Source organism: Lissotriton vulgaris, chromosome 2_1 (assembly GCF_964263255.1).
Source record: "Lissotriton vulgaris chromosome 2_1, aLisVul1.2, whole genome shotgun sequence".
In the NCBI taxonomy this organism is placed as follows: Eukaryota; Metazoa; Chordata; class Amphibia; order Caudata; family Salamandridae; genus Lissotriton; species Lissotriton vulgaris.
Window position 1 is genome coordinate 941,520,008 of NC_141687.1, and position 18,069 is coordinate 941,538,076.

The window sequence follows — 18,069 nt, forward strand, 5'->3', positions numbered from 1 at the left end:
GAGTCTAATTGCTGGGCTCATAATCTTACTGGCATTAGAGCTAGTGTCTGTTACTGATTGTGCTGCACCCCTTACTGGGAACGGATAGGACTGAGCAGAGCCACTTTTGGATAACCTGGAGATCAGAGTCTTTACCTCTCCCTTAGAAGTGACCCACTTGTGCAGGGGGCTCTCCCTAGCTTCCCGTGCAGATCGTAGGAAGCTGAGATCAGGGCAATGGGCCACCTGGAGTTTCCAAGCACAGTGACAAACTTCCCCAGCCTTCGTTTTAACCTGCCTTTTATCTAGGGCGCCTTTTTTCTCTGTAGCCTCATCCTCTTGTAGTAAAATTCCAGGGGGTGCTGCCTCATGAGGGCCATGTAGCATCTCCAAACCAACCACCTCATCTATCGCAACTGCCGCCCCCACCCCGAGCTCATACAGTGGGACAGTGCCCCCTCTACCACACCTAGCCCTGTGCCATCCGCTGCCGCTACACAGCCTGGGCCCATTATGACTTTGGTGCATTACTGTGGTTCAGACAGAGAACCCCAAACTAAGGGAGTCAATTCCTTCTCCATATTATTTAGCGCTATGCTAAAGTTAGATTTAGACCTGACATTGGTGCAAAACGAAAAGCTTTTACCTTGCTGGAGGTCAGACCCGGCTGCTGGGGGAGAGAATGTTGCTCAGAGCCAGCTGCTGCCTTGCCCTCTGACACTGCGCTCAGGAGAACATCCACTAGCGAGGTCTCAATGGCTTGCTGGTTGCTAGCCTGCAGAAGATCACTTGCGGCACTTGACTGATGTACCTTTAAACTGGGACGACCAACCCTTGTAGTAGTGAATGTCTGTTTCAGACGGATCCTTAATTCCCCTTCCTGCGTGTTGTCTGCTGTCTGTTGGAGCTCGGTAGCTGTAAAATTTCGAACCCAGCGGCCACCTCGATCACCACGCTGCATATTCACCCACGGAGGGGCCATAGCTGGTTCCTGCTTCCATACATTTTAGAATCCTGGCCACTGACTCGGTCATGGGTCTTCAGCCCTTCTAGTTATCTTGAAGACCCATAGAACTCTGCAGGTTAGTTAAATGATTGTCTTCAAAACTTCCAGATCAGAACCTCAAAATGGACATATTAGATTTTGCAATGCCTTGTACTGACTGCACTTGACACTTTTTTTTTACTGTTTTTCGTTATTCCCTGAGATAGCTCATGCACTCTGATTGCTAGACATTTTGTTAGCTAAAAGGTGCTTTGAACCCCTCCATTGCATACCATTTGTTGGCTTCATTGACAGTCTTATCGCCTTGCTTCTTATTGGTCAGTATGTGCCGGTTTCACTTTCTCTTCCTCTTTGTGCCCCTTCCTCTGCTCACGTTCAGATACTTCTTTGTTGCTTGCACCATCCCGTCGTCTGTGCTTGCACCCTCTCGTCGTCGGTGCTTGACCCCACCCTCCTGTTGTTGTTGCTAGCACCCCACCTTCATTGTTGTTTGCACCTCTTCCGTTGTTGCTGCCTTCCCTCCCTCACCATGCTGTTGTTGCTTGCCATAACATCAACATTTTTGGCACCCACTACCATTGTTGTTGATTGCCTCCCCTCCCTCCCCATGTTGTCATTCTTGCTTTGCCCCCCTCCCACCCCGTCCCTGCCAGAAAAAAAGATATGACGCGGCCAGTGCTGGTCGCATTATAATGTCTATTTTTATCATTTTTAACCATGATGCAACATGGCTAAAATGTTTTGACGGAGCCAGTAGATCTTGCATAGGCGATACCTATTGGCTTTACCAATGCTTGTTACGGGGTGGGCATTAATTTGTAAACTGAGTTAATTTCTCCAGCAGGATTGAAACTATTTCTGGTGTTTGGGCTCAATCCTCTGGTGATATATTTACCAGTCTTTTTTGAGCAATCTGTTTTCCGCGATATTTGCAGTTATGTGCTCAACTTCAGTGTGTTCCATCACAATGACGAATCAGTGCTTCTCATGCATTTTCTGTTTTGTTCATACTTTCGTATGGGTGCGTTGTTTCTTGGACTCCCCACACCAAAAGGAGAAGTGGTGAAGGCTACCTCATGAGTATTCTTTCTACCTTGTTTCCAAATTATAGCGACTTTACAGGCCAGGAACTGGTGCAATCTTAGCAAACGATGGTAATCTATGAATTCAAATTGATAGCATATTAGTTTGACTGGTGAGAGACCATTTTTCACAATTTTTTTTTATTTTTAGGGCTCGGGCCTCCGCGTCACCACGAAGTGGTGGGCGGAGTTTCCGAGGTCTTTTGTATTTAGAAAAAAAGAATTCTGAAAGGGGTCTGGCTGGCACATTCTTTAGTGCGCGCCGGCGGTTTTTATGGCATCTGCCTAGTGATTTGTCTTCGCTGTGCTGTCTATTTAGCAGCCTTGACGTGATAGGGTATATTTACTTTTCGTCCGTCATTTATTGCAGTTGTATGGCATATTCTGTGCGCGAACGAGCACAGCAGAGTGATTAATCTTAATTAGGAGCTGTCAGAGTGGCCGTGTAATGCAATCCAGATGTTGCAAGCGCGTTCACCATTGCATTGCATGTATCATGCGTGCGTTGTTTCAGGAAGGCTGGCATTCCAGCATAGTCTCTTTAGCAGAGCCCCGTGTTAATCCCATTCCACACGAGTTCCCCTCCAAGCAGAGTTTACCTAAAGCACAGCATGACAAATGGCTTTGCTCTGCTGATTTAAAATGCTCGCTTATTTGCTTGTAAGTTCACTTTACAAGGACCAACGGTGAAGGCAACATGCTGTCCATTAATAAATTATTACCAGTAAATAAGTGTCTCCGTATTGTCACTACTTCCTGCGTCTACAGAGAGCCACTTAAATGTCTAAACATTTTCGAGGACTGTGTGGGGGACTCTTTATGTGTCGAGTGATCTAGCATTTCATTATGCCTTTTATCTCAGCCAACAGAAATGCTTATTGCCTGCTGAGTTCACTCTTAACAACGACTCCGGCAAAATGGTGCGGCATTTTACTTAAAAGGCGGGCCTCATTTCACTACTTTACTTTACTGCGTCTACAATACATCTCTGCCCTAAAAGGAATGTAAATGTTAATGTAGGAATTGTCACATTAAGATTTACATTTGTATTGTACCTACAGCAATGATAATGCACCCTTCATGTTCCATCTTTTCCAAACAAGTATGGTTGTGCGGCTCAAGCTGACCAATGTAAACACAGGGACCGAATGCATAAATTGTGTTCAATGCCGAAAAACATTTGTCGCCTTGTCAGGGGTAGTAAGCGCTATTATCAAACCTCCAAAAAAAATACAAATTTATCTCCATTAACACACCAAATTCATGCACACTCACTAACTGCGACAGTGCCAATGCGATTCCTCCGGCACGCCTTCAGAGTGGTCATCCTGCTACCGCGTCCTTCTTCCTGTTGTCGTCCTCAGTTCTGCAATATTTATCCCCTTGCACAAGAGTTCCCCTCCACAGTTCCGGGTCATCACAATATAAATTCCTTCCATTCACCGACAACAGAGGAAGAGACCAGGAAGCCCGTCTCCTTAGTGCCCCCAAGGCTCCGCTACAAGCCCCCAAGCCCTTTAGTTTACATTACACCGCTACTATATTAAGTTTCACATATCTAAGCCGACGTTCTACATGCTCTCCAATGACACAGGAAAGAGGTCAATGGCGACGTGCAGACTGGGGCTGCAGTCTCATTCCAATACACAAAAACACACTGCAATTTCAAAGGTGTGAGCGGTATTTGCCAGAACTGCTAGGAGTGCTGTCCTGCTGCTCGATTCTACAAAAATAATTAACACCACGCCGAGTTGCAAGGGAATTATCTTCACCCGTTACTTCTCTCTGTCTATCTCTCGCTCTCTCTCTCTTTCATGTACGCCAACTGCCAAATAGAAGGTGGGCCCCTCCTCCAGCCCCTGCTCTTTGAAGCAAAAACATTCCAGTCCACCATGGGGTGGGGGAGGAATTAACGTCTACTTAAATAAACTCTGCATCTCATGTGTTTACATGCAACACTGCCTGTCACCCTGATGACAGCGATGACAGTGCATATCTACAGGCTAGTGAAGCCAATGCATATCTACAGGCTAGCGATGACAGTGCATATCTACAGGCTAGCGATGATAATGCATATCTACAGGCTAGCGATGATAATGCATATCTACAGGCTAGCGATGACAGTGCATATTTACAGGATAGCAATGACAGCGCATATCTACAGGCTAGTGAAGCCAATGCATATCTACAGGCTAGCGATGACAGTGCATATCTACAGGCTAGTGAAGCCAATGCATATCTACAGGCTTGCGATGACAGTGCATATCTACAGGCTAGCGATGACAGAGCATATCTACAGGCTAGCGATGACCGCGCATATCTACAGGCTAGCGATGATAATGCATATCTACAGGCTAGCGATGACAGTGCATATCTACAGGCTAGTGAAGCCAATGCATATCTACAGGCTAGCGATGACAGTGCATATCTACAGGCTAGCGATGACAGTGCATATCTACAGGCTAGCGATGACAGAGCATATCTACCGGATAGTGAAGCCAATGCATATCTAAAGGCTAGCGATGACAGTGCATATCTACAGGCTAGTGAAGCCAATGCATATCTACAGGCTAGTAAAGCCATAGCAATGACAGTGCATATCTACAGGCTAGCGATGACAGTGCATATCTACAGGCTAGCGATGACGGTGCATATCTACAGGCTAGTGAAGCCAATGCATATCTACAGGCTAGTGAAGCCAATGCATATTCACAGGCTAGCGATGACAGTGCATATCTACAGGCTAGCGATGACAGTGCATATCTACAGGCTAGCGATGATAATGCATATCTACAGGCTAGCGACGACAGCGCATATCTACAGGATAGCAATGACAGCGCATATCTACAGGATAGCAATGACAGCGCATATCTACAGGCTAGCGATGACAGCATATCTACAGGCTAGCGATGACAGTGCATATCTACAGGCTAGTGAAGCCAATGCATATCTACAGGCTAGCGATGACAGTGCATATCTGCAGGCTAGCGATGACAGAGCATATCTACAGGCTAGCGATGACAGTGCATATCTACAGGCTAGCGATGACAGTGCATATCTACAGGCTTGCGATGACAATGCATATCTACAGGCTAGCAATGACAGTGCATATCTACAGGCTAGCGATGATAATGCATATCTACAGGCTAGCGATGACAGTGCATATTTACAGGATAGCAATGACAGCGCATATCTACAGGCTAGTGAAGCCAATGCATATCTACAGGCTAGCGATGACAGTGCATATCTACAGGCTAGTGAAGCCAATGCATATCTACAGGCTAGCGATGACAGTGCATATGTACAGGCTAGCAATGACGGAGCATATCTACAGGCTAGCGATGACAGTGCATATCTACAGGCTAGCGATGATAATGCATATCTACAGGCTAGCGATGATAATGCATATCTACAGGCTAGCGACGACAGCGCATATCTACAGGATAGCAATGACAGCGCATATCTACAGGCTAGCGATGACAGAGCATATCTACAGGCTAGCGATGACAGTGCATATCTACAGGCTAGTGAAGCCAATGCATATCTACAGGCTAGCGATGACAGTGCATATCTACAGGCTAGCGATGACAGTGCATATCTACAGGCTAGCAATGACAGCGCATATCTACCGGCTAGTGAAGCCAATGCATATCTAAAGGCTAGCGATGACAGTGCATATCTACAGGCTAGTGAAGCCAATGCATATCTACAGGCTAGTAAAGCCATAGCAATGACAGTGCATATCTACAGGCTAGCGATGACAGTGCATATCTACAGGCTAGCGATGACGGTGCATATCTACAGGCTAGTGAAGCCAATGCATATCTACAGGCTAGTGTAGCCAATGCATATTCACAGGCTAGCGATGACAGTGCATATCTACAGGCTAGCGATGACAGTGCATATCTACAGGCTAGCGATGATAATGCATATCTACAGGCTAGCGACGACAGCGCATATCTACAGGATAGCAATGACAGCGCATATCTACAGGCTAGCGATGACAGCATATCTACAGGCTAGCGATGACAGTGCATATCTACAGGCTAGTGAAGCCAATGCATATCTACAGGCTAGCGATGACAGTGCATATCTGCAGGCTAGTGATGACAGAGCATATCTACAGGCTAGCGATGACAGTGCATATCTACAGGTTAGCGATGACAGTGCATATCTACAGGCTTGCGATGACAATGCATATCTACAGGCTAGCGATGACAGTGCATATCTACAGGCTAGTGAAGCCAATGCATATCTACAGGCTAGCGATGACAGTGCATATCTACAGGCTAGCAATGACGGAGCATATCTACAGGCTAGCGATGACAGTGCATATCTACAGGCTAGCGATGATAATGCATATCTACAGGCTAGCGATGATAATGCATATCTACAGGCTAGCAATGACAGCGCATATCTACAGGCTAGCGATGACAGAGCATATCTACAGGCTAGCGATGACAGAGCATATCTACAGGCTAGTGAAGCCAATGCATATCTACAGGCTACTGAAGCCATAGCAATGACAGTGCATATCTACAGGCTAGCGATGACAGTGCATATCTACAGGCTAGCGATGACGGTGCATATCTACAGGCTAGTGAAGCCAATGCATATCTACAGGCTAGTGAAGCCAATGCATATCTACAGGCTAGCGATGACAGTGCATATCTACAGGATAGCATTGACAGTGCATATCTACAGGATAGCATTGACAGTGCATATCTACAGGATAGCAATGACAGCGCATATCTACAGGCTAGTGAAGCCAATGCATATCTACAGGCTAGTGAAGCCATAGCAATGACAGTGCATATCTACAGGCTAGCGATGACAGTGCATATCTACAGGCTAGCGATGACGGTGCATATCTACAGGCTAGTGAAGCCAATGCATATCTACAGGCTAGTGAAGCCAATGCATATCTACAGGCTAGCGATGACAGTGCATATCTACAGGCTAGCGATGATAATGCATATCTACAGGCTAGCGACGACAGCGCATATCTACAGGATAGAAATTACAGCGCATATCTACAGGCTAGCGATGACAGAGCATATCTACAGGCTAGCGATGACAGTGCATATCTACAGGCTAGTGAAGCCAATGCATATCTACAGGCTAGCGATGACAGTGCATATCTACAGGCTAGTGATGACAGTGCATATCTACAGGCTAGCGATTACAGTGCATATCTACACACTTGCGATGACAATGCATAGCTACCGGCTAGCGATGGCAGTGCATATCTACAGGCTAGTGAAGCCAATGCATATCTACAGGTAGCGATGACAGCGCATATCTACAGGCTAGCGATGATAATGCATATCTACAGGCTAGCGACGACAGCGCATATCTACAGGATAGCAATGACAGCGCATATCTACAGGCTAGTGAAGCCAATGCATATCTACAGGCTAGCGATGACAGTGCATATCTACAGGCTGGCGATGATAATGCATATCTACAGGCTAGCGACGACAGCGCATACCTTCAGGATAGCAATGACAGCGCATATCTACAGGCTAGCGATGACAGTGCATATCTACAGGCTAGCGATGACGGTGCATATCTACAGGCTAGTGAAGCCAATGCATATCTACAGGCTAGCGATGACAGTGCATATCTACAGGCTAGCGATGACAGTACATACACTCACAAGGAGACCACAGCCAGCTGAGGTGCAATCTTCTCCCACTCACAAGAACGACATCACAGGCAGCAGCAGTGCAAGCTTCTTACACTCACAAGGAGACCACAGGCAGCAGAGGTGCAAGCTTCTCACACTCACAAGAAGGACATCACAGGCAAGTGGTGCAATATTCGCACACTCACAAGGAGATCACTGGCAGTACACACCACATGAACACACTCCATAACACATAGCAACAATACATTGGCATTTACAATGCCATTAGCTCAAACTCAAATAAATCCGATCCCGATTGCATTTCTAATGCTTGTTTATAATGCTAACGTTACAAATGGTATATAATTCATTCCGGTTGTATGATACAACCACACATGCATAAACCACATATGCCTTAACAACGTGGTCTGAAGTACGACCGCATCTTTACCACACATGCCTTTACCATGCATGCCTTTACAACAAATTTCGTTGTAAGGGCATGTTTACTAAAGGAATTTACACAGCAAATTGCATATCCTAGCCCCCCTGCCCTGCACCCTAACACTCGATACCCCAGCCTGTAATCCACCCTGCCCCAGCCTTTAAAACTATGCTGACCCCTCACCCCAACCCTTAACAATGGGTCTTTGCCCCAAAAAACTACCCCAACCTACCTATGCCTTAAAACCGACCCCGTACTGCCCTTAAAACTACCCGTCCCCTCCCCCGAGGCCCAAAACCCTGTCTCCTGCATAAAACAACCCTCAACCCAGCCCCCCCCCCCCCCCCCCCGCCCTGAGCTCTAAAGCTGATCTCCGCCCTGCCCTTAAAACTACCCCTTTCACTTCCCACTGCCCGGAGGCTTAAAACTCTGCCCCATACAAAAAACAAGCATTGGCATAGCCAATAGGTCTCGCCTTTGGGACCTTATAAGTGTTTAGCCAGAGCTTTTGGCTTTGCCATTGTGTTCAAGCTACGTCGTTGAGTATTGTAGCTGCTGTGCAGCATGTCGAAAAGTTAGTATAGCAAAGTGTTATAAGCATATTTGTTAACTTCTATATAAACAAGAAGATATGTCAAACTGAACAGCCCTATTAAAAAAGAATTAACATAATTTTTTTTCTAGTTTTGTGATTATTGTCCTACTATGTCACCAGTGAAATTAAGATGTCTTTTTATGGTTGTGTGTATTAAGTGGCAGATGAGGTGTTATAATGTAGCTCACGTTTTCAAATAGGGATACATGTTTTAATGAAAAAACAGATATAAAATGATTAAAATCCAAAGAACAATGGGATAGTGTGTATAATATGGACAACAATGTTTCTTAGAAGGGCTGGTGGTGTTGGTGTAGTAAGTTCCTTTTTACAACTGTTTCGTAACACAAACCTTTAACCAAAATTGATTTTAACAATAACTTCCAAGCATGACAAAAATCTACACTATATCTAGAAGTGGACACCCACATAAGTGGACACCCGCATAATAATTATTCTCACCACGATAGAGTTTGAGTTCCACTGGATCAACTGCAGTGTACCAGGACAACATCTCTCAGCAGAATGCATTGGGATATTAAATAAAACTCCAGAACTACTAGAGCGCAGCATCCTTGTGAAAGACTGGCAAGGTAACCTTACTACAGGCCATGTTCTACTGAGAGGCCTCTGTAACTGCTCTGCAATAGCTAGAAAGAACTCTCTGCAGTTTGCATATGGTTCAACGCTGAGCACAGAGGCCGTTTTGAATTTCAAAACTACGTGGGAGGATTTTGAAATGGTTATATCTGTGGCTTCAACTCCTAACAGGATTTACATCAGAGCAAAGATGTGGCAAGCATGGGAGAATGTACTCATCAGCAAACCACGCCCACGAAAGGCCAACGCAAGCACCAGTTCACAAGCCTGCCACCACGCAGATATAAGCACCTCTCCGGTAGTATTGTCACTGGGAGGCCCAGCATGGCTTTTTTTTAAGATTTAGGATGTTTTAAACAACGTTAAACTGCATAATCCGTAAAACTGTACCAGATGTCCGAATCCAACAACGAGTGCAGAGAATACTGCAGGGACTTGGGCAACCAGCACATTTTTCTAAACTACGCCTTACTAGTCCTTTCTCAAATTAAAAGTGTACATGACAAAAAACAGTAAGTGACTCTCGCTGGCGTTTCGCAACGATAACACTACGTGTGCCAAGTGATTAGAGGAAGCAATCACAGGCGCTTGGGAGTGGGTTCAGCCTTCAGGAAAATAGTCATGGTAAACAGATTTTGCAATCACTACAATGTTTACAATCCACTGAAGTGGTGCGGGGTTAGAAAAAAAACACTTCACTGGACGTTGAGAATTTTTGCAGCGCTTTCCGTACAGTAAGCATAAATTAAGTTTTTTTAACACTAGATCTGCCTGGGGCCGAACTACCAATATATACAAAATGTTTGTCAAGAGAGGAAAGGGGTGCAGACTATACCCGAAATACTAACTCTAATATTGCCCATATTAAAACTGATCTAATTACTTCTTGTTTTTACTGGAACCGATATGCAGGAGGGAATACTACTTTTGGACAGCTAGCGGCCGGCTATGAAGCATCGCATTGACATTGTATTTTTATGGTGCTTTCCATACCGCTCTTGAAGCCCCAAACTTTGCATTTTCGATTAAATGATAAATGATCAGTCACTTCAACCATATGGGTTTCCCCCCATATGTCTCTGCTAGACACACTCCAACTCACTTGGCCCCAAAAAACGTGCACGTCGCCGGTAGATCCATAATAAAAAATTCAAAATTCCACAACCTATTTACCTTCATAAAACAAACTGAAGTCACAACTGGTTCAACAATCCTAACCCCTGGTTCCAATTACGTTTAGCTGAGCATCTGCTCAAAGTAATAAAATAAAAAAGTCCAACAAAGACAGCCTTTGCTTTCAGTAAGACCCTTATTAAACTCAAGTTTACACCCCCTAAGTAGGGCTGTGCGAGGGAGGGTCGGTGTGGTTCTGTGTCGTAAGAGACTGGCGCTCTGCGGTGACAGGGAAAACACTGCCCCTGCCTAGAAGTTTGCTCAGAGCTGCCGTTTTCTCCACTCTCAACTTAGCCAACAAGTTGACCAGCACGCACAATGTATATGCCAGATGATCAAAAATACCTTGTAATGAGGAACTCCTACTGTACCCCCCCCCCATTCCTGTCAGCATTACTACTGTACGAAACTGTAAATTTGTGTTACTTTTCTAAAATAATAAATCTTTTGGAAATAAAAAGAGTCCCTTCAAACTGCATGTACATAAAACAAAAAAAAATGCACTACGTTAGAAAGGGGAAATCGGTGTGCGCCAATCCTCCTAAAAAACGAACTACAAACCCCGGCCCTCGAGCCCTAGAGACCCGAATAACGCACAGCGGCCAGCCGGGCAGAAACAAACCGCGCACCACACGGAGAGACATAAGAGAGAGGGGGGCCGGTGTTCCGTCATTTCCAACTTCCTATCGGAAAGCGCTCCCCCTTCGCGGAAACAGCTGCATGCTTTAGGGGAGGCATAGATATACGGCCAGGCACCAACATCAGTGCTTTAAATGGAAAAAAATAAGTGCAGGTACTCACCAAAAGGAGCAGTGGGCGGAGTTTAGGGTGGGGCTAAGGGGAACAAGCGGCGGGGTTAGCTTTTTAACCGTGCCACGGTTGTATGCACGAAATCTGCATGCATTTTATCAACCGCCTAAGCATTACATGCTGCTTCAGACTGCCTTAAATCGAACCGGTGGCCTACAGCCCACTGAGCCATCTGTCTAGTACTGGTACTCTTTTGTAACATGCACACGTTACTTTTCTCTTGTAACACTTAGTTTGCTACCTCTTACATTTTGTTTGCTTTAGATACTTGCGCAAGTGCCATCATTGCCTCCTGTAACGCTTGTTCTTGTGCTGGAGTGTCTGCCATTTATTGCAGTACTATACCTCTACTTGTACTTTGTATGCTTTTGTAACCTGCACACATATCACTTTTTCCTCCTGTAATGTACCGTTTGCTACCTCTTGTATTTTGTTTGCTCACAATTGTCACTTTTGCCTCATGTAACTTAACGTTTGCTTTTGTAATGTGTTCACTTATAATTTTCTCCTCATGTATCTTTACTGTTCCTATTGTGAAGCGCTCTGACACCTTCGGGTAAAGTCCGCGCTATATAAAAATGCATAAAATAAACAAACAAGTCTCTCCTGGAACATTTGTAAACCGGAGTTGGGGCCAGAGCTGACAACGTCTGTACTGGGGAACCAGGTGCCAATCTCCACATTTTTGATTGGTCTTAAGGTCTGTCCAAGGTCGATGAAATAGGAATCCGCAAGTGTGGAAGTGTGCAAGAAAGCAATTCAGATGCGTGGCGACTGTAAAAGCCTTCCCATACGTTCTTTTGTTATGTCCTGAATAGTGCCTCCCACCGCCACCCATTAGATTTTACAGCCCCCTCTTAGCGCCCACTGTGAAAGATCTTTGGATAAGCAAATGACTCAGCAGACACACCCCTGCTCTGATTTACAAAGCAGCTCACGCTGGGTCCTGGTGACGAGCTCCATTGATTGATTTCGTGCAGTGCTTGAAAGGTGCTGCCGTAGTATAACTTGAGGGATAAAGGTAGCGCGCTGCCTCGGTTAAAGTCAGATCCCCATTAGTACTGGTACTCTCTTTCTTCTAGAAAAAAGTGCCGGTACTCCAGGGGAGAAAATGAAGAAATGCCGGTACTCAGTACCGGTGAGTACCGGACCATTTAAAGCACTGACCAACATACAGGTTATAACTGTATTTATAAGCTCCCCTGTGACATAGGGAAGGCACAAACCGATGGGGGAGCAGATCTAGTTAGAACACACTTTCCACAAAAGACCAGTGTGCGGGGGAAGGCCCATCTTTCAATGTCAGGGCTTTCTCTGAGCCCAGCAGCAAGGTGGGAAGAAGGGATACTTTGCAAGTAGGGGTCGAAGCCTGATTAAAAAAAACAAGGAGCATAATAATCATTTTCAAAACTGAAGGTTCAAGAAATATTCTTGGGTGCTAAGAACTGCAAAACGTTCGATGAACTAATTAGAAATAGGTGGCCCTCTAAAGCTCTGTCTGCGGAATGAAACCAGCAAGAACTAATTAGAAACAGATGGCCCTCTATACATACGAAAGTACTTCATGACAGCCAATCCAGTCTGGATGGACTGGACGAAAAGGGCAAAGTGCGGAAACCAAAAAGCCTCAGTTTCAATGGGAGGCCACCGTTATACATTAACGATGACGCCAGCCAATGAAAATGAGGGGCGGGGCTTCAAGTTCTGTTCTGAAATCTCATCATCCACAATATCTCTCGCAGAGCAAACAGCGCATGTGCTGCAATGCTAGGCGAGACCTAAAAAATTATCCCGCCCTGAGCCCTAAAACCGACCCCAGCCCCAGTCCCACTTATCTGGTTGGGCCTGGAGCATCCTGTCCCAATGCTTTTTGTTCCTTTCCCTGCCCCTCCGGACATCTAAACCGCTGTCTGCCTTGATCATGCATATGCGTGGTTAAGGCAGATGCGTTGTTTATGCAAGCGTTGTTCGGCTTGCGGGGAATCTGCACATCTGTCTCAGCCCGCTTTGGAAAGGCGGTCCCCTTTCATTCCTTCAGCTATATAGTCTGAGTATGTTCTTGCTTCAGTACAAGTTATTGTTGTCTATTTAATTAAAAAGCGTCACAAACTCAGTTTATCTCTTGGCTCACCACTACACTGGATACTACTTTCAAACTGAATTCAACTCTTTTTCTTAACTTCTTAAAGAAGGAAGGCAACATTAGACCTGCTTAGGTTGATGGATGGTTAGTATATGAATGCAGTTTATGGAAGTTTTGAGTTTGGATATATATTTCTATCCATTGTTATGCACAGCAAAAGCAATCAAAACTAGAAGCATGTATTACATGCAGTCTTGTATTAAGATCTGTTTAAGCGCTATCAACATTGTTTTCATGTGATCCATGGGTACAAAATGTTGTGATAGCGCTGGCGTTCGAGATCTCGTGTATCTGAATTTGATTTGATTTTCCCATGATAAGACCTTCAAAGAGGGTGTTAAAGTAATTGCCTTCTGGAATCATTAATGTTTGTTACTAATCCGATGATTAGCTTCGAAAGGAGGTTCCTTTGTGTTCCTGGGGCTCAAGTTCCGGAAAGGAGACTTTTCTTCACAAGAGCAGAGAATGAGAGAAAAAGATTGGTGGTATATCGATGGCGTTTTTTTGTTTTTTGGAGGTGGTGATCTTTGGTTCCAGATACATGCATAGTTGCAATGATTTTGGAAGGGAACTATGGCTCTGGTTGATGCAAGTATTAGTAATTCAATTTTGTATGTTTAAGTAGTGCATGTTTTCGGTCAGCTTGATCATTGATGCCCAGCTGATATTTAGTTGAGTTGCGTGGACCTGGGGCTGCTGACATTGTATTACTCTGCTTAATTGACCCCAGGGATTGTTCATAGACATTGAACAGCACAGGCAAGGGTTTGGATCCCTTGAAGACTCCATACGCCGTAGTGCAGGAGGGGCAGCTATGGAATATTGGCACACTCTTAAGACTAGTTTGTTTCTTTAAAAACAAAAGTGAAACAAGATCAGATTCCTGGGCTTGTCATGTATGCTGTCCGGAGATTTTAAATCTCATTACATTTAAAGCGTGTTAATCCCAGTGGAGCGCATACATATAAGTAAACTGTTCACACCGTAATGCCTTTGACAAATACTGTGGCTTTCTCCATTCCATTGGATATGAAAATCTTGAATCTGTGTTTGTAGTGATTAGTTGCACCCAGAAAGGTCTGCATGCGGATGGTGATAAGGATTTCCATAATCTTTGCAGGGAAAGTGAAAGCAGATACTGGAAGAAAGATCTGTGCTCAAGATTTACAAAAGCTAATGTTGCATGCAAAATTCCATACTTGGCTAAAGAATGTGTTGATTTCCTCAAAGGAGTGAGGGGAGCACCCATGTGCAGGAAAAGTTTGATTTGTTAAACTTTCGGGCATCTGGGTGAGAGACAAGTAAGAAAGAGAATGTAGAAGAGTGGGGCAAGTGAAAACTCCAAGGAGCAGCCGGTAGTGTTCTGTTTTAAGAAGAGAGTTCAGAGCAAAAACAGCAGCTACAAGACATGGATTTTTAGTGTTAATGTCTTTGAGCGACTGAACTGAGGATCTCCCAGAGAGTGAAACTGAATTACAGTGCAAGAAAATTGAGAATTTATGAGCTAAAGAAGGGTTGAAATGCCTTGAATGAGAGGGATGCAGAGATGGCTTGGGGCAAATTTACAGCTATTTCTAGAATTATTAAATCTTTTTTTGGTGTGCAATTGGAGGCGTGGGGAGATTGCGATTTGGCCCAAATAAAAAGTCAAAGCTGTTTCCCGAACTTAAGTCTTTAAATTCCAGGTGTCTACGGCAATGGTTCCGGCACCATTGATAGGTGTAGCTGATGTGCTTGTTATCACCTTTTCTTTTTCAGGGCTTGTCAAACTACTGAATAGGGCAATATCTTTGGGTTATATTCCGGAGCACAAAGAAATATGCGGTTAATTAATTGCCATTTTGCCTCCCATATCTTTATTGTAGGTATACAGAGAACTAGACTGGGTTTTACAAGAGTGCAGCCCTATTTTTTTGCTTATCTCCTGAGCGGGTGCATTATTTCTCTAATCTCCCATAGTCTATCCACCAGCAGGTGGGTGTCATTGTGCACCCTTACCTCCTTTGTACCAATGATGGAGCTCAAGGAGTCAATGCAACCTTTGCAAGAACAGTTATGTTAGTGTAAAATTAAATGTTCAGCCTTTCATTCTTCTAATATTAATAGGAAGAATGCTTGTTAGATCTGAATGTTGTTTTTGGGGCAATTTCATTTGTACAGTATTCTACATAAGTGCAATTTTTTAATTCTAATTTCCAGAGGGAGAAGATGCAAGTCAAAATCCAGCAGTTGGTGGATATGGTGAGGAGGAATCCATATGACTTTGGCTCCACTGAGGTGAAAAGTGAGTAAGGTGGCTTTGTGGCAACCTGTGCTACATGGATAAAACAATAAGTGACATTCACAGTATATAAAACGGAACTAACTACTAATCATGAAAATGGGGAGAGGATGTGGTGTAATACCCAGAGCTGCCGATTTCGGGGCTAGGGAACCAGGTTCTAGTCTAGTCTTGGGCAGATCACTTAATCTCCCTGTAAATGAATGTGTCCTTAGCAAGTGCTGATGAAAAGCCTTGTTTTGACGATTAAGGGGCCTATTAGGGTGACGGGCGGACTTTGTCCGCCCGTCATCCTTGCGGGGATTGGGACCGCCCGCCATAAGGGCGGGGGTCCCGTGGGGGGTATTAGGATGTGCCCGCCACAGTGGCAGGCACATCCTGCATTTTTAGCATTGTGGCAGGCGGTGCTCTCAGCACCGCCCACCACAATGCTAAAATTCATTTCAGCATTTGCATAATCAAAGCGGCAGGCACCGCGCGGTGCCTGGTGCTTTGTTTATGCTAACGAAGGGGGGTACCACAGGTACCCCCCGTGTGCAACCCCCACCCATCCTTCACTCTGGGGGCCCGCAGTGGGCCCCCAGAGTGAAGACCGCATGTCTTTCCGTGGCGGCATTGCCGCCACAGAAAGGCGTGTCTGAAAGCCCATGCTACAATGGCTGGCGGTGTCTAATAGACACCGCCACCATATTAAACATTTTCCGCCCTGGCCGCAAGGCGACCGGGCGGAAAAGCGGCGGACGGTCTTTCCGTCCGCCGTGGTCCCCCCTGCCATTCTAATATGGCGGGGGGAATTCTGGAGAGGATGTCGGGCGGATTGCCCCCGCCAGGCCGGCGGTGGCTACCGCCAGTCTGGCGGGGGCAATCCGCCCGACATCATAATGGGCCCCATAGAGTTGATTAAGTGGCGGAGGTGAACACCGGAAACCACTGGCTCAAATTAAGCACTGTTAGGTGCTCAAGGGAAGCTTATCTACTTGAGTTACTGTATATGCAATTTATTCGTGCTTTAATTTTGCAGCGTGAATCTTTCTGGATTCACTATGCTCTGCATATTCCGCGGTCTTGTGGTTGGGTCCGGATTCGTAGTCTTTTCTTTTTTTTTTTCTTTTTTTTTTTTTTTCGTAGCCCAGGTGGGCGTCGGCGTCACCCCTCCTCGGGTGCATTTCCGGTGACGTCGGCATGCTTCCTGCGGAAGCTCCCACCCTTGGGCCCCATCTTCAGATTCTTTTTTCCGCGGTCGGGTCTGGATCGTTCCCGTTGGGCTCCAGACATTTTTGGAGAAAGTACAAGGAAAAGACTGAAATTGGAGAAGAAAGTCACCAGTAGACTACGGAAGACTTCGCCGATCACTGACCAGCGAAAAAGAAGGGGAAATCATCGAGGACTTTGACGATCGTCGACGTCCACGCGGCCAGGGAGGCCTGAACACTCGATGATGGACAACACGCCGTTCAAGTTCTGCCGTAACTGCCACCACAAGTACGCGCAGAAAGACCAACACCCGGTGTGCAACCTTTGCCTACCGGTAGACCACAGAAGCGAGGACTGCAACGCCTGCTCCGCCTTCGCCCCGAAGACCCTTCGTGTGAGAAAGAGCCAGAGGGTAGCGCACGCCACCCTCCAAGGGAAAGCCCCGACGCCATCGCTGTATGAGCTGGGGATGTCCTCGGAGGAAGAGGACAACGCTGCCGCCGAAGACGACAGCTACACGGTCGTTGAGACCGATTACACGAAGACATCTGATAAGGTAGGAGACTCGTCGTTCCCCAAGAACACGAGAGACTCTGAGTCTCAAAAAAGCGAGGGCAAGACCCCGAAAGCGCTGACGCAGAAACATCTGGCGTCCGCGACTACCCACAGGCCCAGCGGATCCTCTGAGAAGGAGTTCCCGGCGCCGAGAGCTGTTGGACAGCAGAAGTCGTCGAAAATCGCCCCCGAAAGGGACCGATCAACGCCGAGGGAGAAAGACCCTAAAGCCCCGACGCCGTCCAGGGACCCGAAGCCCAGTTCGACGTCCAAGTCTTCGGCACCGAAAATCTCGCCGCCGAGCCAGGCGCCGAAGAGAGGGGCCGAGCAACTTGGCGCGGTCAACGCAGCCGAGATGGAGAAGAAAAGAAGGCGACTAGAAGCCGAAATGGAAAACATCTTGCAGCGGAAGAAAGATTTCGACGCCAAGATGAGAGCCTTCACGATTCCCCACAAGACCAAGCCACCCGTGCTAGAACTGGTCGAGGAGGAAGACAAAAACGTCGAGGAGCATGAGCCTGGCGTCGAAATGGTCGACGACCAGGAAGATGACGAGAACCCCTACGAGAGTTACAGC

At 46.0% G+C, this 18,069-nt stretch overlaps 1 protein-coding gene across 1 annotated transcript in view; it reads left to right on the forward strand.

Moving 5' to 3' along the window:
- MRPS15 (mitochondrial ribosomal protein S15) overlaps nt 1-18,069 on the forward strand; it is a 153,897-nt gene that overhangs the window by 77,587 nt on the left and 58,241 nt on the right. The window contains exon 5 of the mRNA XM_086958744.1: nt 15,662-15,746. Within this exon, the coding sequence (XP_086814870.1) occupies nt 15,662-15,746 (85 nt within the window). The remainder of the gene's footprint in view (nt 1-15,661; nt 15,747-18,069) is intronic.